This window comes from Bombina bombina, chromosome 5 (assembly GCF_027579735.1).
Source record: "Bombina bombina isolate aBomBom1 chromosome 5, aBomBom1.pri, whole genome shotgun sequence".
NCBI lineage: Eukaryota > Metazoa > Chordata > Amphibia > Anura > Bombinatoridae > Bombina > Bombina bombina.
In genome coordinates this window covers 13,248,196-13,270,317 of record NC_069503.1, presented here as the reverse complement: position 1 = coordinate 13,270,317, position 22,122 = coordinate 13,248,196, and the positions used below count along the sequence as shown (strand labels likewise).

General features: G+C 44.2%; 1 protein-coding gene across 1 annotated transcript in view; it reads right to left on the bottom strand.

Moving 5' to 3' along the window:
• LOC128659672 (uncharacterized) overlaps positions 1 to 22,122 on the bottom strand; it is a 56,848-nt gene that overhangs the window by 14,948 nt on the left and 19,778 nt on the right. The window contains exon 2 of the mRNA XM_053713241.1: positions 16,824 to 16,929. Within this exon, the coding sequence (XP_053569216.1) occupies positions 16,824 to 16,929 (106 nt within the window). The remainder of the gene's footprint in view (positions 1 to 16,823; positions 16,930 to 22,122) is intronic.

Here is a 22,122-nt window from a genome sequence, read left to right as displayed (position 1 = left end):
ACTAGAGCAGTCGAGTTTGCCCTTGTATTGCAGCTTGAAAATAAAAGACTAGAGCAGTCGAGTTTGCCCGTGTATTGCAGCTGGAAAGTAAAAGACTAGAGCAGTCGAGTTTGCCTGTGTATTGCAGCTTGAAAGTAAAAGACTAGAGCAGTCGAGTTTGCCCGTGTATTGCAGCTTGAAAGTAAAAGACTAGAGCAGTCGAGTTTGCCTGTGTATTGCAGCTTGAAAGTAAAAGACTAGAGCTGTTGAGTTTGCCCGTGTATTGCAGCTGGAAAGTAAAAGACTAGAGCAGTCGAGTTTGCCCGTGTATTGCCGCTGGAAAGTAAAAGACTAGAGCAGTCGAGTTTGCCCGTGTATTGCAGCTTGAAAGTAAAAGACTAGAGCAGTCGAGTTTGCCCGTGTATTGCAGCTGGAAAGTAAAAGAAAAGAGCAGTCGAGTTTGCCCGTGTATTGCAGCTTTAGAGTAAAAGACTAGAGCAGTCGAGTTTGCCCGTGTATTGCAGCTTGAGAGTAAAAGACTAGAGCAGTCGAGTTTGCCTGTGTATTGCAGCTGGAAAGTAAAAGACTAGAGCAGTCGAGTTTGCCCGTGTATTGCAGCTTGAAAGTAAAAGACTAGAGCAGTCAAGTTTGCCCTTGTATTGCAGCTTGAAAATAAAAGACTAGAGCAGTCGAGTTTGCCCGTGTATTGCAGCTGGAAAGTAAAAGACTAGAGCAGTCGAGTTTGCCCGTGTATTGCAGCTTGAAAGTAAAAGACTAGAGCAGTCGAGTTTGCCCGTGTATTGCAGCTTGAAAGTAAAAGACTAGAGCAGTCGAGTTTGCCTGTGTATTGCAGCTTGAAAGTAAAAGACTAGAGCAGTTGAGTTTGCCCGTGTATTGCAGCTGGAAAGTAAAAGACTAGAGCAGTCGAGTTTGCCTGTGTATTGCAGCTGGAAAGTAAAAGACTAGAGCAGTCGAGTTTGCCCGTGTATTGCAGCTTGAAAGTAAAAGACTAGAGCAGTCGAGTTTGCCCGTGTATTGCAGCTGGAAAGTAAAAGACAAGAGCAGTCGAGTTTGCCCGTGTATTGCAGCTTTAGAGTAAAAGACTAGAGCAGTCGAGTTTGCCCGTGTATTGCAGCTTGAGAGTAAAAGACTAGAGCAGTCGAGTTTGCCCGTGTATTGCAGCTTGTAAGTAAAAGACTAGAGCAGTCGAGTTTGCCTGTGTATTGCAGCTGGAAAGTAAAAGACTAGAGCAGTCGGGTTTGCCCGTGTATTGCAGCTGGAAAGTAAAAGACTAGAGCAGTCGAGTTTGCCCGTGTATTGCAGCTTGAAAGTAAAAGATTTTGAAGCTCTAGACATTTACTTGTACATCACTGGTAAATCAGCTATTAAAAGTGGCATTGCCTTGTATACTTGGTATCCTGGTGATTAATTTGTCCCTTTATGAGGTGCTATGCCGTTAAATTAATAAAATCCGTTTAGGTTGCACAAATTCGCCACTTGTAATCTAGCGCTATGTATGTTAAATCACTTCTATTTATTGATGCATGTGCATTTCTATGAAAGTAATAAGTGTTTTAAGCATTTTGACAGAATTTTTCCTCCTTTTAGTTTCTGAGAAAAATAGAGAGAAGTGCAAGAGAAAAACGCTTAAAGATTGCGCCAGATGTTGTTGAGAGAGTTAAGCTACTTCCATAGAGCGTCCTTGTTCATGCCCACTTGCAGAAGAAGGGAAACTCATTTTACAATAAAGGAGACAATACGCTTCACATTTTACAAATACAAATTTCACATCATTTTTTGGATGTGCAGTGTAGTTCCTGTGCACTTTCTTGTATTTTTTTTTTTTTCTGCATTATTTCAATAGAAATTTGAATGTTTCCATAAAATAACATTTTCACTATAGCGGTAAATATGACTAAGCAATACGCATTTTTACTGCACATTTTTTTATTTTAGTATCACATTTAATCATTTTCTATGATTTGTACGTTATGATTTTTGTGAGCCTTATTGTAATGTATGCAGTGATTTATATTTTGTGAGATGAAGCGCTTAGGGAAAATACTTATGTCGCTCTAAAACACAGGTGTCCTAGCTCACCTTAAATAGAAATAATCGAGTAAAAAATGTGTAAATGTGCCCAATCTGTAAAGCTTGTAGGTGCGGGACAAAAGTCAGTCACTTTATTTCTAGTAACACAAAGTTTAAATTTGCAATCAAAGATCTTATTAGGTGTCAAGATAAGGGGGTAATATACCTTATACAATGCCCATGTGAGCTACAATACTGTCAGGGTGCCAGGAATCAGACTGAGACGAGAAGTGCAAAAATAATCACACCTTTATTAATAGCAAAAAATAATAAAAAGTCCACAAGTCAAATAACAAGCCAGGAGTCAAAACCAGAGCTGGTAGTCAGACGAGCCGAGTCAGGAGCCAAAGCGAATAGTCAGACTAGCCGGAATCAGGAACAAGGAAAACAGCAGAGTCAGCAACAAGCCAGGGATCAGGAACCAGGAAGGATGTCAGGCAGCCAGGTAATACACAGGAACTCTCACAAACAGGTCTGAGACAACGCAAAGGCAAAGCATACTGAACAGAGGCCCTTTAAATAATAAGTGATGACATCACAATTCTGAGACTGCATCCTGTCTCACATGGATGATGCACACCAGTCTGGCCATAAAAGGGAAGTGCAGGAAGTGAGCAGCATCCCCCACAATGCACCATAGTCAGGAAGAGAGGTGAGTAAAATGGCTGCCAGCAGCACATGGCAAACACAACAGGGAAAAAACCCTGACAGTACCCTCCCCTCAACGACCCCTCCCCCGCGGGAGGACAAAAGGCTTATTGGGGAAATGGGCATGGAAGGCACGGAGGAGGGCGGGAGCATGAACATCAGAGGAGGGAACCCAAGAACGCTCCTCCGGACCATAGCCCCTCCAGTGAACCAAATACTGTACATGGCCCCTGGACATACGAGAGTCAATAATGCTGCTGACCTCATGGTTGTCAACAAAGATAGGACGGGGACGAGGCAACACAGTGGTAAACCGATTACAAACCAATGGTTTCAAGAGGGAGACATGAAAAACATTGGAGATGCTCATAGCAGGAGGTAAGTCAAGAGCGTAGGCCACAGGATTAACCCGTCGGAGTATTCGAAAAGGCCCAACATAACAGGGAGCCAATTTATTGGAAGGCACATGAAGGTTCAAGTTGCGGGAGGACAGCCAAACTCTCTCACCAACCTGGTAGGAAGGTGCGGGCAGACGCCTACGATCAGCCTGGAACTTTTGGCGCTGCATAGAACGATGAAGGCAATCCTGAATCTGCACCCACGTGGAACGGAGTTGCCGGAGATGCTCCTCCAAAGCCAGAATACCCGGAGACGAATGAATCGGGTACAAGGATGGTTGAAACCCATAATTCGCCATGAACAGGGATAACTTGGAGGAAGCATTAATAGCACTATTACGAGCAAACTCTGCCCAAGGTAACAGTTCAGACCAATTATTGTGGTGATCTGAGACATAGCAATGGAGGAACTGTTCCAGAGCTTGATTAGACCGTTCCGCAGCCCCATTGGATTGAGGGTGATATGCCGAGGAGAAGAAAAGCTGGATCCCCATTGGAGCACAAAAGGAATGCCAAAATCTGGAGACACACTGGCTACTCCGGTCCGACACTATCTCCTTGGGTAATCTATGTAAACGGAAGACCTCCCGGGCAAAAATTGAAGCAAGCTCCTGAGCGGTAGGCAGCTTCATCAAGGGAATGCAATGTGACATTTTAGAAAAATGGTCAACCACCATAAGGATAAAAGTATTGCCACTGGAAACATGGAGCTCGACAATAAAGTCCATGGAAAGATGTGTCCAAGGACGCTCACCATTAACAATATGTTGAAGAAGACCCACAGGAAGACGTCGAGGAGTCTTATTCTGTGCACAAACTGAGCAGGAGGCAACATACGCAGCAACATCAGAACGAAGACCTGGCCACCAGAATTGTCGAGTGACAGACCAAATCATTTGGTTCTTGCCTGGGTGACCTGCGGCTTTAGGATAGTGGTAAGTGTGCAAAAGTTTAGTTTGAAGATTCTCAGGAACAAAACACTTACCACTAGGTTTCTCAGGAGGTGCATTGGTTTGTGCAGCCAGGATCTCCTCCCCCAAGGGAGAAGTCAAATTAGTACGTATGGTAGTCAAAATATGGTCAGGAGGTATAACAGGAGTAGGTACAGACTCCTCCTTGGACAGAGGCGAAAATTGTCGAGAGAGGGCATCAGCCCTAACATTCTTACTACCAGGCAGGTAGGAGACCACAAAATTAAACCGAGACAAATATAGCGCCCATCTGGCCTGTCGGGGCGACAAACGTTTTGCTTCAGATAGATAAGTTAAATTCTTGTGGTCAGTAAGAATGAGCACTGGCACGCTAGTACCCTCGAGAAGATGCCTCCATTCCTTAAGTGCCAAAATTATGGCCAGTAATTCCCTGTCGCCAATTTCATAATTGCACTCCGCTGGAGACAATTTCTTAGAGAAGAAACCACACGGATGCAAGGAACTGTCAGGCGTGGGATGTTGAGACAAGAGGGCACCTACTCCAGTCTCAGACACATCGACCTCAAGAATGAAACGCAGGACAGGGTTAGGATGAGCCAGAACTGGAGCGGCAGCAAAGGCAGTCTTAAGACTATCAAAGGCCTTAATAGCAGTAGATGACCAATGGAGTGGATCATTCTCTTTACGGGTCATGTCTGTAATAGGTTTGACCAAGGAAGAAAAGTTTTTAATAAACTTACTATAGTAATTGGCGAACCCCAAAAAACGTTGAATAGACCGAAGACCAACTGGGCGAGGCCACTGCAGAACTGCAGATAACTTGTCAGGAGGATCCATGGAGAACCCTGCAACGGAGATAACATAACCTAGGAAGGTTACTTGAGTCTGGTGGAACTCACATTTCTCGAGTTTACAAAACAGACCATTCTCACATAGTCTCTGAAGAACCCGTGTAACATCAGAACGATGAGCCTCAAGTGTGGGTGAGTGTATGAGGATGTCGTCTAAGTACACCACAACACACTGTTCCAACATATCGCGTAGGACATCATTTAATAAATTCCGGAAAAACAGCAGGAGCATTACATAGGCCAAAGGGCCTTACAAGATAATCATAATGTCCGCTCCTGGTGTTAAATGCTGTTTTACATTCGTGGCCCTCCTTAATCCTAACGAGATTGTACGCTCCTCTCAAATCAAGTTTAGTAAAGACCGTAGCTCCCTTGAGGCGGTCAAAGAGTTCCGTAATAAGCGGAATAGGGTAAGCATTCTTAATGGTAAGACGATAAAGACCCCTATAATCGATACATGGTCTTAACTCGCCATCCTTTTTCTTCACAAAGAAGAAGCCAGCCCCTGCAGGAAAGCAGGATTTGTGGATGATCCCCCGCGACAGAGCATCAGCAACATACTCCTCCATAGCACAATTCTCTGCAACAGACAGAGGGTGCACCCGGCCCCGAGGAGGAATGGCTCCGGGTTGCAGGTCTATGGCACAATCGTAAGACCGGTGAGGAGGCAACGTACTGGCACACACCTTGTCAAACACGTCTAGGAATTCTCGGTACTCCTCTGGCAATTGAGATACAGAAGAAGTCCACAAGACTTTAACTGGTTTCCGAAGACAAGTGGAAATACATTGCGGGGACCACGACAAAATTTCGGACCTGCGCCAGTCAAGACTGGGATTGTGCTTTTGGAGCCAGGGATAACCCAGAACAACTGGAAAATGCGGAGAGTTTATCACCTGGAACTGGAGAGATTCAAAATGAAGAGCCCCAACAGCCATGGACAATGGAGCAGTTTCGTGAGTAACGAGTGCGGGCTGAAGGGGCCTGCCATCAATGGCCTCAATAGCAAGCGGTATGGACAGAGGCAAAACAGGAATGGAGTGCTTTGATACAAAAGCACTGTCAATGAAATAGCCCGCAGCACCGGAGCCAACAAGAGCCTGAGTAACTATGGAGGAGTCCACCCAGGAAAGGACAACCGTGACCAAAGGTTTCTCCTTAAGTGGTTCCGGGGATGAGGATAAACCACCCAAGGTCTGCCCCCAACAGGACCTTAGGTGTGAGCGTTTCCTGGCCGTGTAGGACAAGACTTCAAAAGGTGACCCTGTAACCCACAATAGAGGCAGAGCCCCTTACTCCTCCTAAAGGCCCTCACCACCGCGGAGAGACGCGTGAATCCCAGCTGCATTGGCTCAGCAGTACCTGGTGACTCGGGACCAGGAGGCATGGGAGGAGAGGGAGGCATGGGTGGGAACGAACACGTAGGAGACAACGTAACAGGAGGCTTACGCAAGCGCTCCTTGAAAGAGGGCCTCTCTCTGAGTCTGATGTCAATTAGGATCAAAAAAGACACCAATGCCTCGAGATCCTCTGGTAAATCTCTGGCAGCAACTTTGTCTTTAATCGCATCAGAAAGCCCATGAAAGAAGGCGGCAACAAGGGCTTCATTGTTCCAACCTACCTCTGCGGCAAGCGTACGGAACTCAATAGCATACTGAGCAACAGATCTTGTACCTTGCTGAAACGACACAAGTCGTTTAGCAGCAGAAGAGGAGCGAGCAGGAACATCAAATAACCTTCGAAAGGAGGCCACAAATTCAGGGTAATTTGAAATCACAGGTTTATTAGTCTCCCACAAGGGATTAGCCCAGGCAAGAGCTGTGTCAGAGAGTAACGCCTGAGGTAACATCTCGAAGTAAATGCCCACCTGGTTCAAAAACCCTCTTCACTGAATAGGATCGCCTCCATATCGCTGAGGTAGAGGTGCAGAACCGGACATGCTCCTGGTAGGCATAGGTGCAGCAGCGGAAACAGGAGCAGCCATAACTTGCGGAACACTTTGGTCCAAATGTGCAGTGCGAGTCAGCAGGGTTTGCAGGGCTAGTGCAAATTGATCTAAGTGGGGATCCTGTTCATCCATCCTGGAAATGATGGCAGGTAAAGGTGGATTATTAGCACCATCAGGATTCATGGCCTTTGCGTAATGTCAGGGTGCCAGGAATCAGACTGGGACGAGAAGTGCAAAAATAATCACACCTTTATTAATAGCAAAAAATAATAAAAAGTCCACAAGTCAAATAACAAGCCAGGAGTCAAAACCAGAGCTGGTAGTCAGACGAGCCGAGTCAGGAGCCAAAGCGAATAGTCAGACGAGCCGGAATCAGGAACAAGGAAAACAGCAGAGTCAGGAACAAGCCAGGGATCAGGAACCAGGAAGGACGTTAGGCAGCCAGGTAATACACAGGAGCTCTCACAAACAGGTCTGAGACAGTGCAAAGGCAAAGCATACTGAACAGAGGCCCTTTAAATAATAAGTGATGACATCACAATTCTGAGACTGCATCCTGTCTCACATGGATGATGCACACCAGTCTGGCCATAAAAGTGCAGGAATTGAGCAGCATCCCCCACAATGCACCATAGTCAGGAAGAGAGGTGAGTAAAATGGCTGCCAGCAGCACATGGCAAACACAACAGGGAAAAAACCCTGACAAATACATTGGGCAAACATTGAGGCAAACACCTACTTCTAATTGACAAAAACAATGTAGAAACACCACTTCACACTTAAACACCAAGGCAATGTGAAAAGTCTCAAGTATTTAGGAATACAGAAAATAAAAAATAACTGGAGATGAGGTGAGCACGAAAAAAGACTCCTTGTTGCTGAACCAAAATGGATATTTAATCTAGACTGTCTTTATCCTAAAGGTCTAAATCATAAGGAAGATCTAGCACACCTTCTAAATATCAACATCTGACTAAGACCATTAACGGCAAACCATAATTCTAAAAGTGTATATAATGCTATACACATAGACAGACATGCTTTTTGGTAGATCTATTTTTAGATCTATTTGCACTGTACCTCCTCAATAGTGTAAACACTATATTTACATATCGCCTGCTCACTAGTGAGTGACAAACATAACACTGTTTGAGGCTTGATGTATGTTTCTACTAAGACCATATACCTGAACCACATAACGTCTATATCTCTCTATATCTCTCTTCTTGCTCTTCACACGTCAATTCTGGACAATCCATGCAGCGACCAAATAAAGGTGTTAGACTAACAACATATTTTCTAGGATGTGGGAAGTTATCGATCGAATCAAATAGTCCTCCGAAGCTGTATGACCAAGTATATATAATATATACATATGAAATATAATAAAACTCTTTGAGGTTCCACCACTACATATTCATAACCTAAACTTCACTCATTTAGGAATGAATTATGTAATTTTAGTTAGGTAATCTATATAATTTCGGATATGCACATGCCAAGGAAATAATATGCGTTATAGAAGGTGTCACTATTGATAAACCATCACTAACATCATATAAGTGATCTTAATGTCTTTACTTTTATTCATCTACATATATATCCATCTTTCTATATGGTTATATCTATATATATAGTTTTATATGTGTGTTCACACTAATTCTACTAGATTCCATAAGTATTATCAGGTGCATTCTATATAGAAATAAGTTATATTACTTATTGACTTGGATAATATTATAAGTTGTAGACTTATCTACATATGGTAATCTTGGTTATTAATGTTCTTAATGCTATGTACCACACATACCCTTGATGATGTACGCAAATAAAGAAATAAATGCCAGAGAAATCCAATATCCCCGGGGCAAACTAAAATTTAAAAAATTGGAATAATACAAAACGATACCAACAAGCTCAAAATGTTGTTTAATATTAGCCTTTATATTTGTCCATTTCACCAAATGTGACAATATATATAGCAGGTACCAATGAATATTCATATGTTCTTTTTATATCCTTTATGAGTTTAAGATGTTAATAGTGGTATTCAATCACTGGCAACACATACATAAACCGAATGAAGAACTGTGTGTCATGTTTCTATGGCAACACAATAATAAACTAAATGGACGTACAAAATAGGAAAGTCCATCTGACATACAAAATAGTACGATATTTAATATACACAAAGTCTTATTGAATTTTGGATTTACCAATATTGCGCGGAAACAGATTTATTTATGGCACAGCGATATTAGATGTATCTACACGGAAGTGACGTTGAGATAAACATCACTTCCGGTTTGCTCCAACATTAACGTGGATTTGGGTCATATACTCCGTATAAACAAAACGGAATTAAAGAAGAAGTATTTCTCTGAGAATGACCCTCCAATATATTTAATACACACAAAGCCTTATTGAATTTTGGATTTACCAATATTGCGCAGAAACAGATTTATTTATGGCACAGCGATATTAGATATATCTACACGGATGTGACGTTGAGATAAAAATCACTTCCAGTTTGCTCCAACATTAACGTGGACTTGGGCCATATACTCCGTATAAACAAAAGGAATTAAAGAAGAAGTACTCCTCTGAGAATGACCATCTAATATATTTAACAGCAGCTATACATTCATTAGTTATATAAAAACCAAACGGTTTGTTTATTCGTCACGTATACATGTAAGCGATGCCGATATACGACGTCACTTCCGGTAGTCAACACAAACCCATAGGAGGGGGACTAGATTAACGTTACACAGGAAGGTGTAAATTTTGGCGCCTAAACACTACAGGAAGTAAAGATTCAATACATCATCACACACACTATATAAGGCCACAAGGCATTACCAATACTTCAGTCTTGATAAAGGCCCAATATTAAGGGCCGAAACGCGTCAACAGTCTTGGTAAGCCTTATTTCATTTTTTGACTATTGTTTTTTAGCTATATTGCACTATTTTGCTATATGTTTTACAGGTCACTAGCAAGATAGCACGATTCACCACCTAAGAAGAATTCACTATCTCACAGAGGGATTTATTTAAGGATAAAACACTCACAAATACTTTATTTCTGACATCGCCCAACTCCCCATTGATTCACTTTTTCTATTTTTTTATTTTTTCATCTTTGACATTTTTGTGTTTTTGGAAGTTTTTTGGGATTTTTTCACTTCACTATTTTTATATTTTATATATTTTTTATATTTTTTATATTTTGCATATATTTTTTCTGTTTTCCAATATCTCTTTTACACTTTTGGAGGATTTCTGCATTTTATATATATTTTTTATATTCGGACTGTTATCACCACCCCTTTTGGATTACTTCACCACTGGTACACTTCATACTTGTTATATTGTTTATCGTTTTGAACGGTACCATAGACGATTATTTTTGCTCTTGAGGTGCACCTTATAGAGTTCTGCATATTTTAGTGGACTTTTCATTTGTTTTATACTTATCGTATTGTATATTGTACCTACTCATATATATGCTTTTTATTGTACCCATTCCCTTAACTAGGGTTTTATAGTTACCTATTAGCATTAGTTTTTATTATTAAAATTCCCTTTTTTAACACATCACATCTTTTGGTGCTCTTTACACATTTTTTACTCTACCTTATTGTAATGTATGCATCGCCTTCAGGTACGCAGTGAACACCCCTATACGACACAAACTGTTCTCAAGGTAACAACTGCTTATATTTAATTAAAGGGCTTTATAGTACTAACAAGATTTCTTACAGACTGTAACAAGCCTAGAGAGCTATAGATCATTGGGCATTAAGAGATGTTATAGGCCTGGGAGGTGCGTGCATAGATCATTGTCATTAAGAGATGTTATAGACCTGGGAAATGCGTGCATAGATCATTGTCATTAAGAGATGTTATAGACCTGGGAGGTGCGTGCATAGATCATTGGGCATTAAGAGATGTTATAGGCCTGGGAGGTGCGTGCATAGATCATTGTCATTAAGAGATGTTATAGGCCTGGGAGGTGCGTTCATAGATCATTGTCATTAAGAGATGTTATAGACCTGGGAAATGCATGCATAGATCATTGTCATTAAGAGATGTTATAGGCCTGGGAGGTGCGTGCATAGATCATTGTAATTAAGAAATGTTATAGACCTGGGAGGTGCGTGTATAGATCATTGTCATTAAGAGGTGTTATAGGCCTGGGAGGTGCGTGCATAGATCATTGTCATTAAGAGATGTTATAGGCCTGGGAGGTGCGTGCATAGATCATTGTCATTAAGAGATGTTATAGACCTGGGAGGTGCGTGCATAGATCATTGTCATTAAGAGATGCTATAGACCTGGGAGGTGCGTGTATAGATCATTGTCATTAAGAGATGTTATAGACCTGGGAGGTGCGTGCATAGATCATTGTCATTAAGAGATGTTATAGGCCTGGGAGGTGCGTGCATAGATCATTGTCATTAAGAGATGTTATAGGCCTGGGAGGTGAGTGCATAGATCATTGTCATTAAGAGAGGCTATAGGTCTGGGAGGTGCGTGCATAGATCATTGTCATTAAAAGATGTTAAAGGCCTGGGAGGTGCGTGCATAGATCATTGTCATTAAGAGATGTTATAGGCCTGGGAGGTGTGTGCATAGATCATTGTCATTAAGAGATGTTATAGGCCTGGGAGGTGCGTGCATAGATCATTGTCATTAAGAGATGCTATAGGTCTGGGAGGTGCGTGCATAGATCATTCTCATTAAGAGATGTTATAGACCGTGGAGGTGCGTGCATAGATCATTGTCATTAAGAGATGTTATAGGCCTGGGAGGTGCGTGCATAGATCATTCTCATTAAGAGATGTTATAGGCCTGGGAGGTGCATGCATAGATCATTGTCATTAAGAGATGCTATAGGCCTGGGAGGTGCGTGCATAGATCATTGTCATTAAGAGATGTTATAGACCTGGGAGGTGCGTGCATAGATCATTGTCATTAAGAGATGTTATAGGCCTGGGAGGTGTGTGCATAGATCATTGTCATTAAGAGATGTTATAGGCCTGGGAGGTGCGTGCATAGATCATTGTCATTAAGAGATGTTATAGACCTTGGAGGTGCGTGCATAGATCATTGTCATTAAAAGATGTTATAGGCCTGGGAGGTGTGTGCATAGATCATTGTCATTAAGAGATGTTATAGAACTGGGAGGTGAGTGCATAGATCATTGTCATTAAGAGATGTTATAGACCTGAGAGGTGCGTGCATAGATCATTGTCATTAAGAGATGTTATAGACCTGGGAGGTGCGTGCATAGATCATTGTCGTTAAGAGATGTTATAGGTCTCGGAGGTGCGTGCATAGGTTATTGTCATTAAGAGATGTTATAGGTCTGGGAGGTGCGTGCATAGATCATTGTCATTAAGAGATGTTATAGACCTTGGAGGTGCGTGCATAGATCATTGTCATTAAGAGATGTTATAGGCCTGGGAGGTGCGTGCATAGGTTATTGTCATTAAGAGATGTTATAGGCCTGGGAGGTGCATGCATAGATCGTTGTCATTAAGAGATGTTATAGGCCTGGGAGGTGCATGCATAGATCATTGTCATTAAGAGATGTTATAGGCCTGGGAGGTGCGTGCATAGATCATTGTCATTAAAAGATGTTATAGACCTGGGAGGTGCGTGCATAGATTATTGTCATTAAGATATGTTATAGGCCTGGGAGGTGTGTGCATAGATCATTGTCATTAAGAGATGTTATAGGCCTGGGAGGTGCATGCATAGATCATTGTCATTAAGAGATGTTTTAGACCTGGGAGGTGCGTGCATAGATCATTGTCATTAAGAGATGTTATAGGCCTGGGAGGTGTGTGCATAGATCATTGTCATTAAGAGATGCTATAGGCCTGAGAGGTGCGTGCATAGATCATTGTCATTAAGAGATGTTATAGACCAGGGAGGTGCGTGCATAGATCATTGTCATTAAGAGATGTTATAGACCTGGAAGGTGCGTGCATAGATCATTGTCATTAATAGATGTTATAGGCCTGGGAGGTGTGTGCATAGGTTATTGTCATTAAGAGATGTTATAGGCCTGGGAGGTGCATGCATAGATCGTTGTCATTAAGAGATGTTATAGGCCTGGCAGGTGCGTGCATAGATCATTGTCATTAAGATATGTTGTAGGCCTGGGAGATGCGTGCATAGATCATTGTCATTAAGAGATGCTATAGACCTGGGAGGTGCGTGCACAAATCATTGTCATTAAGAGATGTTATAGGCCTGGGAGGTGCGTGCATAGATCATTGTCATTAAAAGATGTTATAGGCCTGGGAGGTGCGTGCATAGATCATTGTCATTAAGAGATGTTATAGACCTTGGAGGTGCGTGCATAGATCATTGTCATTAAGAGATGTTGTAGGTCTGGGAGGTGCGTGCATAGATCATTGTCACTAAGAGATGTTATAGGCCTGGGAGGTGCGTGCATAGATCATTGTAATTAAGAGATGTTGTAGGTCTGGGAGGTGCGTGCATAGATCATTGTCATTAAGAGATGTTATAGGCCTGGGAGATGCGTGCATAGATCATTGTCATTAAGAGATGTTATAGACCTGGGAGGTGCGTGCATAGATCATTGTCATTAAGAGATGTTATAGACCTGGGAGGTGCGTGTAAAGATCATTGTCATTAAGAAATGTTATAGGCCTGGGAGATGCGTGCATAGATCATTGTCATTTAGAGATGTTATAGACGTGGGAGGTGCGTGCATAGATCATTGTCATTAAGAGATGTTATAGACCTGGGAGGTGCGTGCATAGATCATTGTCATTAAGAGATGTTGTAGGCCTGGGAGGTGTGTGCATAGATCGTTGTCATTAAGAGATGTTATAGGCCAGGGAGGTGCGTGCATAGATCGTTGTCATTAAGAGATGTTATAGGCCTGGGAGGTACGTGCATAGATCGTTGTCATTAAGAGATGTTATAGGCCTGGGAGGTGCGTGCATAGATCATTGTCATTAAGAGATGTTATAGGCCTGGGAGGTGCATGCATAGATCGTTGTCATTAAGAGATGTTATAGGCCTGGGAGGTGCATGCATAAATCATTGTCATTAAAAGATGTTATAGGCCTGGGAGGTGCGTGCATAGATCATTCTCATTAAGAGATGTTATAGGCCTGGGAGTTGCATGCTTAGATCATTGGGCATTAAGAGATGTTATTGGCCTGGGAGGTGAGTGCATAGATCATTGGGCATTAAGAGATGTTATAGGCCTGGGAGGTGCATGCATAGATCATTGTCATTAAGAGATGTTTTAGGCCTGGGAGGTGCGTGCACAAATCATTGTCATTAAGAGATGTTATAGGCCTGGGAGGTGCGTGCATAGATCATTGTCATTAAGAGATGTTATAGACCTGGGAGGTGCGTGCATAGATCATTGTCATTAAGATATGTTATAGGCCTGGGAGGTGTGTGCATAGATCATTGTCATTAAGAGATGTTATAGGCCTGGGAGGTGCATGCATAGATCATTGTCATTAAAAGATGTTTTAGACCTGGGAGGTTCATGCATAGATCATTGTCATTAAGAGATGTTATAGGCCTGGGAGGTGTGTGTATAGATCATTGTCATTAAGAGATGCTATAGGCCTGAGAGGTGCGTGCATAGATCATTTTCATTAAGAGATGTTATAGACCTGGGAGGTGCGTGCATAGATCATTGTCATTAAGAGATGTTTTAGACCTGGGAGGTGCGTGTATAGATCATTGTCATTAATAGATGTTATAGGCCTGGGAGGTGCGTGCATAGGTTATTGTCATTAAGAGATGTTATAGGCCTGGGAGGTGCATGCATAGATCATTGTCATTAAGAGATGTTATAGGCCTGGGAGGTACGTGCATAGATCATTGTCATTAAGAGATGTTATAGGCCTGGGAGGTGGGTGCATAGATCATTGTCATTAAGAGATGTTATAGACCTGCGAGGTGCATGCATAGATCATTGTCATTAAGAGATGTTATAGGCCTGGGAGGTGCGTGCATAGATCATTGTCATTAAGAGATGTTATAGGCCTGGGAGGTGCGTGCATAGATCAATGTCATTAAGAGATGTTATAGACCTGGGAGGAGCGTGCATAGATCATTGTCATTAAGAGATGTTTTAGACCTGGGAGGAGCGTGCATAGATCATTGTCATTAAGAGATGTTTTAGACCTGGGAGGAGCGTGCATAGATCATTGTCATTAAGAGATGTTATAGACCTGGGAGGTGCGTGCATAGATCATTGTCATTAAGAGATGTTGTAGGTCTGGGAGATGTGTGCATAGATCATTGTCATTAAGAGATGTTATAGACCTGGGAGGTGCGTGTATAGATCATTGTCATTAAGAGATGTTATAGGCCTGGGAGGTGCGTGCATAGATCATTGTCATTAAGAGATGTTATAGGCCTGGGAGGTGCGTGCATAGATCATTGTCATTAAGAGATATTATAGGCCTGGGAGGTGCATGCATAGATCATTGTTATTAAGAGATGTTATAGGCCTGGGAGGTGCGTGCATAGATCATTGTCATTAAGAGATGTTATAGGCCTGGGAGGTGCGTGTATAGATCATTGTCATTAAGAGATGTTATAGGCCTGGGAGGTGCGTGCATAGATCATTGTCATTAAGAGATGTTATAGGCCTGGGAGGTGCGTGCATAGATCATTGTCATTAAGAGATGTTATAGGCCTGGGAGGTGCGTGCATAGATCATTGTTATTAAGAGATGCTATAGAACTGGGAGGTGCGTGCATAGATCATTGTCATTAAGAGATGCTATAGGCCTGGGAGGTGCGTGCATAGATCATTGTCATTAAGAGATGTTATAGGCCTGGGAGGTGCATGCATAGATCATTGTCATTAAGAGATGCTATAGGCCTGGGAGGTGCGTGCATAGATCATTGTCATTAAGAGATGTTATAGGCCTGGGAGGTGCGTGCATAGATCATTGTCATTAAGAGATGCTATAGTCCTGGGAGGTGCGTGCATAGATCATTGTCATATATAGACCTGGGAGGTGCGTGCATAGATCATTGCCATTAAGAGATGCTATAGGCCTGAGAGGTGCGTGTATAGATCATTGTCATTAAGAGATGTTAGAGGCCTGAGAATTGCGTGCATAAATCATTGTCATTAAGATATGTTATAGGCCTGAGAGGTGCGTGCATAGATCATTCTCATTAAGAGATGTTATAGGCCTGGGAGGTGCGTGCATAGATCATTGTCATTAAGAGATGTTATAGGCCTGGGAGGTGCTTGCATAGATCATTGTCATTAAGAGATGTTATAGGCCTGAGAGGTGCGTGCATAGATCATTGTCATTAAGAGATGTTATACGCCTGGGAGGTGCGTGCATAGATCATTGTCATTAAGAGATGCTATAGGCCTGAGAGGTGCGTGCATAGATCATTGTCATTAAGAGATGTTATAGGCCTGGGATGTGCGTGCATAGATCATTGTCATTAAGAGATGTTATAGGCCTGGGATGTGCGTGCATAGATCATTGTCATTAAGAGATGTTATAGGCCTGGGAGGTGCGTGCATAGATCATTGTCATTAAGAGATGTTATAGGCCTGGGAGGTGCGTGCATAGATCATTGTCATTAAGAGATGTTATAGGCCTGAGAGGTGCGTGCATAGATCATTGTCATTAAGAGATGTTATAGGCCTGGGAGGTGCGTGCATAGATCATTGTCATTAACAGATGTTATAGACCTGGGAGGTGTGTGCATAGATCATTGTCAGTAAGAGATGTTATAGGCCTGGGAGGTGCGTGCATAGATCATTGTCATTAAGAGATGTTATAGGCCTGGGAGGTGCGTGCATAGATCATTGTCATTAAGAGATGTTATAGACCTGGGAGGTGCGTGCATAGATCATTGTCATTAAGAGATGTTATAGGCCTGGGAGGTGCGTGCATTGTACTAATCTATTATTTCCTATCAACCTATTACCTGGTATAAGTTCTTCATCCCGGCAGTCATACAGCATCCCTAGGGAGAATGGGAGCCCTAGTGCCGGCATTTCTATTGTCGTCTTGCTTGCTGAGAGATCCATGATCTGTAACAATAGTCAGAAATAAAAAAAACTTACAATCCAGAGTTACAGGAGTGAGCAAAAACAATGGGCACATATATGAATGAGAGGCTGTGGTTATTTGTGTGTTTATATTGGCATTTGTGCATGTGTAGATATGCATGCATATTTGCATGTGTTTGTGTGCTCATTTATCTATGTATGTGTATGTACGTATCTTTGTGTGTGTGCACAGAATGGGAATATGTGTATCTGTGTATACAGTATATATATATATATATATATATATATATATACTGTATGTGTGTGTGTGTATATGTGTGTTTATGTATTTATGTACAGTATATATAAAAAGTCTACACACCCAAATGTCAGGTTTCTGTGATGTAAAAAATGAGACAAAGATAAATAATTTCAGAACTTTTTCCACCTTTAATGTGATCTATAAACTGTACAACTTGATTGAAAAACAAACTGAAACTTCTAGGTAAAGGGAAATAAAATAAAATAATATGGTTTATAACTGGGGATGTAGCTGTGTTTAGAATTGAGCAATCACATTCAAAATCATGCTAAATAGGAGTCAGTACACACCTGCCATCATTTAAAGTGCATCTGATTAACCCCAAATAAAGTTCAAGCTGTTCTAGTCGGTCTTTCCTGACATTTTGTTAGTCGCATACTACAGCAAAAGCCATGGTTCGCAGAGAGCTTCCAAAGCATCAGAGGGATCTCATTGTTAAAAGGTATCAGTCAGGAGAAGGGTACAAAGGAATTTCCAAGGCATTAGATATACCATGGAACACAGTAAAGACAGTCATCATCAAGTGGAGAAAATATAGCGCAACAGTGACATTACCAAGAACTGGACGTCCCTCCAAAATTGATGAAAAGACGAGAAGAAAACTGGTCTGGGAGGCTACCAAGAGGCCTACAGCACCATTAAAGGAGCTGCAGGAATATCTGGCAAGTACTGGCTGTGTGGTACATGTGACAACAATTGCCTGCATTCTTCATATGTCTGGGCTATGGGGTAGAGTGGCAAGACGGAAGCCTTTGCTTGCGAAAAAAGAACATCCAAGACCAGCTAAATTTTGCAAAAACACATCTGAAGTCTCCAAAAAGCATGTTGCAAAAGGTGTTCTAGTTTGATGAAACCAAGATTAAACTTATTGGCCATAATTCCAAAAGATATGTTCGGCGCAAAAACAACACTGCATATAACCAAAAGAACACCATACCCACAGTGAAGCATTTTGGTGGCAGCATCATGCTTTGGATCTGTTTTTCTTCAGCTGGAACTGGGGCCTTAGTCAAGGTAGAGGGAATTATGAACAGTTCCAAATAAATGACAATATTGGCACAAAACCTTCAGGCATCTGCTAGAAAGCTGAACATGAAGAGGAACTTCGTCTTTCAGCATGACAACGCCCCAAAGCATACATCCAAATCAACAAAGGAATGGCTTCACCAGAAGAAGATTAAAGTTTTGGAATGGCCCAATCAGAGCCCAGACCTGAATCCAATCGAAAATCTGTGGGGTGATCTTAAGTGGACTGTGCACAAGAGATGCCCTCACAATCTGACTGATTTGGAGTGTTTTTGTAAAGAAGAGTGGGCAAATCTTGCCAAGTCAAGATGTGCCATGCTGAGAAACTCATACTCAAAAAGACTGAATGCTGTAATAAAATCAAAAGGTGCTTCAACAAAGTATTCGTTTAAGGGTGTGCACACTTGTGCAACCATATTATTTTAGTTTTTTATTTCTACTTTCCCTCCACCCAAAAGATTTTAGTTTGTTTTGCAATTGAGTTGTACAGTTTATAGGTCAAATTAGGGGAATGAAAGGTAGCAGAGTCTCCTGTAATGGAGTTAAGGGATGAGCTGACAGGCTAGTGGAAAATCCCAGTGTAGTGTAGCAGCAACAATGTTGCAAAGTGAGGGGAGGTCTTAGGCTCACCTAATATAAACGAAGTTCTGGAACAATCTGGCCTCTTCCACCTGGGATTTTGCAAGGAGAAAGTTTTGCCATTCTTCAAGCGAAAATGTCTAGATCTAAGAGAAGTGCTGCGGTGCCCATTCGCTTCAGGGAGTCCCCTGGGAGATCCTTGAGGAGTGCACCTGTAATTGAAGAGGAGGATGAGGATGTGGTGCCACCAACTCCGGAGAAAACAAGGCCAGTATCATCTGCTTTAACTCCTAATGTTGTGGTCACTAACCCCCCAGCCCCTGAACTTGCACCCGCCGGGCCCGGTACTGTGATGGTTGCGGGACAGGCGGGTGCAGTGAGCGCTGGCCCATCCGGCCTAGACACGGCTTTGGAGGCAGGCCTGGGGGCCCTTACGGCCTCCGGACTGTCGCCGGAGGCGGCGGCGGCCATAGTGGGCATGTTTAAGGCCCTCACGGCCGCCGTTCTGCCTCCGGTGGCAAGCCGGGTGGAACCGGGGCCTACCGCCCCTCATTATCCCCCTCAATTGGGCCGGGGGCCTAGGGACCCTCATCAGGCAGGGCCCAGTATGGTAAATCATCCGGCCGGGTCCCTAGGGCCCGGCACGGATGCCTCATTGGTGGCTCAGTCGGTTACTGGAGCGGGGCCTGCGGGTCCTCGCCCACTCACCGGACCGCCGCTATCATTGGTGGCTCAGTCGGAGCCTGCAACTACCAGTGCAGGCTCCGGTTGCGGCCTTGCGTCCGCCGCGTCCATTTCCGGCCGGTCAGGTGACACGCGTGACGTCAATTCCGGCGCCGCGGTAGTCACACGGCCGGAACCTGGATCAGAGCGGCACATCCAGCGAGCGCGCAAGAGGCCTAGCCGGGTACTCTCCACAGGTGAGGGGGGAGTATCCGGGCGGGCCTGCTCCGCTGCGCGACACTCTGCAATAGCTAGCAATGCAAACAGAGCAAGTCCCTTACAGAGGGGCCGCGGCGCGCAGAGAGGGAGGCTCAGGGGGTCCAGTGTTAGCAAGCAGGCTTATGGGAGAGCTAGAAGCGCATTGCTGGAGCGCCAGTGGTATCACAGGGGGGGTGCCAGCAGCAACTATGTACCCCAAACAAGGGTGAATGCGCCCACTGATGGGGCACAGGGCGAGTCGCTAGGCACAATAACTGCAGGGGTCCAAGGGGGCAAAGGGCTTGTTGCGGCAGGTGCTCAGAGCGTTCATTCAGTCAGGGAGCGTCTGGTCAGAGAATCCCCCTATGTGGCAGGGCCAGCGAATGAATGGAGTGGTGATATGAATGACGAGAGGGCTAGAGGGGTCCCAGACAGGGCCGGGGGCAGTACTTCTACCCCGATTGGGGGCGGCAGTCAAGGGGGACACACGGCTGGCCTGGATACTCCCCTCTCGTTTGTTTCTCCCCCACAGGACATGGTGCCTACACCGCAGAGGACAGAGGGCCCGGGTACAACGGGAGTAGGACTATCTGTACAGCCGGCAGGCGGATCAGTGGCAGCTGCACCAGGAACATCTACCCCGTCAACATCGGCAGTTGGTGAGAGAAATGTATTTAATTTGTCACGCATTACTGACACCGACTATAGCACTGATTCAGACTCAGATGGTGGGAAGAAATTAGGGCTTAACAGTAAGGGGCAGCGTCGCATGTTCAAAATGTTAAGGCTATTGGTGGCTGAGCGTAATCAGGCTAGAGGTTTAGGTAACATGGAGCAGGCTGCGCCGTTAGCGGGGCAAAGCACGGCGACAATATCCAAGGGCAGTGGCCAGGGAAGCGAGAGCGTTGCGCAGCTGCAGGACATGTCAGTCAGTACCAGGAGGGTGGCATTGCAGGGAGACTCTTATCCCTGCAAGATCCACTGCCTCCATGCACATCTCAAGCCCAAGACGGTACAAAAAATCCGCGATCATAAATACGTCAATATGTTCGAGCTGTCCCTTGAGGCGCAGCGAGATAAAGAGCGTAGTGAGGATGGGACTGGGCCAAAGAAGATCCAGCGCCCAGATACATTTGAGGAGTGGAGGAAGTGCTTTAGGGTATTCTCCTCCTGCTACATCGAACAGAGGCCGGAGGCCGCGGTCGATGTAATTAAGTACGCGGAAATCATTGAATGTATCTATAATAGATATGGGGAAGGCATGTGGCGTGCTTATGATAGCGAATTTAGGCGGAAGATGGTCGATAACCCGGTCTTGAACTTTGGGGTAAAAGACTTGGACCTGTGGTCCCTGCTCATACCGGAAAAGGGGGGGGCAGGAGCTCCCTTGCTGCGGTCAGGGCCCCAGAGGCCAACGGGCCCCATCAAGCGGAGAGGCAGGGAGTGCTGGAAATACAATGAGAAGCAGTGTGACAAAGGAGCTTCCTGTTCCTTTCGGCACGCTTGCATGTACTGCAGCGGTCAACACCCAGGTGTTGAATGCCCGAAGCGGAGGGACGGAGGAGCTTTCCGTGGGGCAAAATCGGGGGGGGCTGGACAAAAGGGCTCCAACACCCCTGAAGCTGGACGCCATTAGACCTTGGCTGGCGGCCTACCCAGACAGGGTGTCGGCTGCCAACCTACTAGCGGGGATTGGCGAAGGTTTCAAGATACCAACATTGGGGTTGGTAATGGGGTCCTCGTCGCACAAGAATCTGAAGTCGGCTTACGAAATGCCGGGTGAAGTTAGGGCGAAACTGAGCAAAGAAATTGCTCTGGGAAGATTTGCTGGTCCATTTGACCAACCTCCCATCCCTGACCTAGTTATTTCCCCTTTAGGGGTGGTTCCCAAAAAGGAACCAGGGAAGTTCCGCCTGATTCAGCATTTGTCCTATCCGAAAGGGGGTTCTGTCAATGACGCAATAGACCCACTGATAAGCTCGGTGTCTTACCAATTGTTTGACCAGGCGTTGGAATTAGTGTTGGCGGCGGGTCCGGGCGCGCTGCTAGCCAAAATGGACATCGAATCTGCCTTTCGGTTACTCCCCATACACCCAGCGTCTTTCAGACTGATGGGGTGTAAATTCGAGGGGAATTATTTTGTAGACAAATGTTTGCCCATGGGTTGCTCGCTATCGTGTGCTTATTTTGAAGAGTTTAGCTCATTCTTGCACTGGGCCATCATCACGGAGGCCGGCGGGGGAATAGTCGCTCATTATCTGGACGACTTCCTGCTGGTTGGCACCGCGGACACTCGCGAATGCGATCGACTGATCGCAGTAATGCGTAGGCTAATGTCGAAATTTGGAGTGCCACTGGCTGAGGAGAAAACACAGGGCCCCTGTACA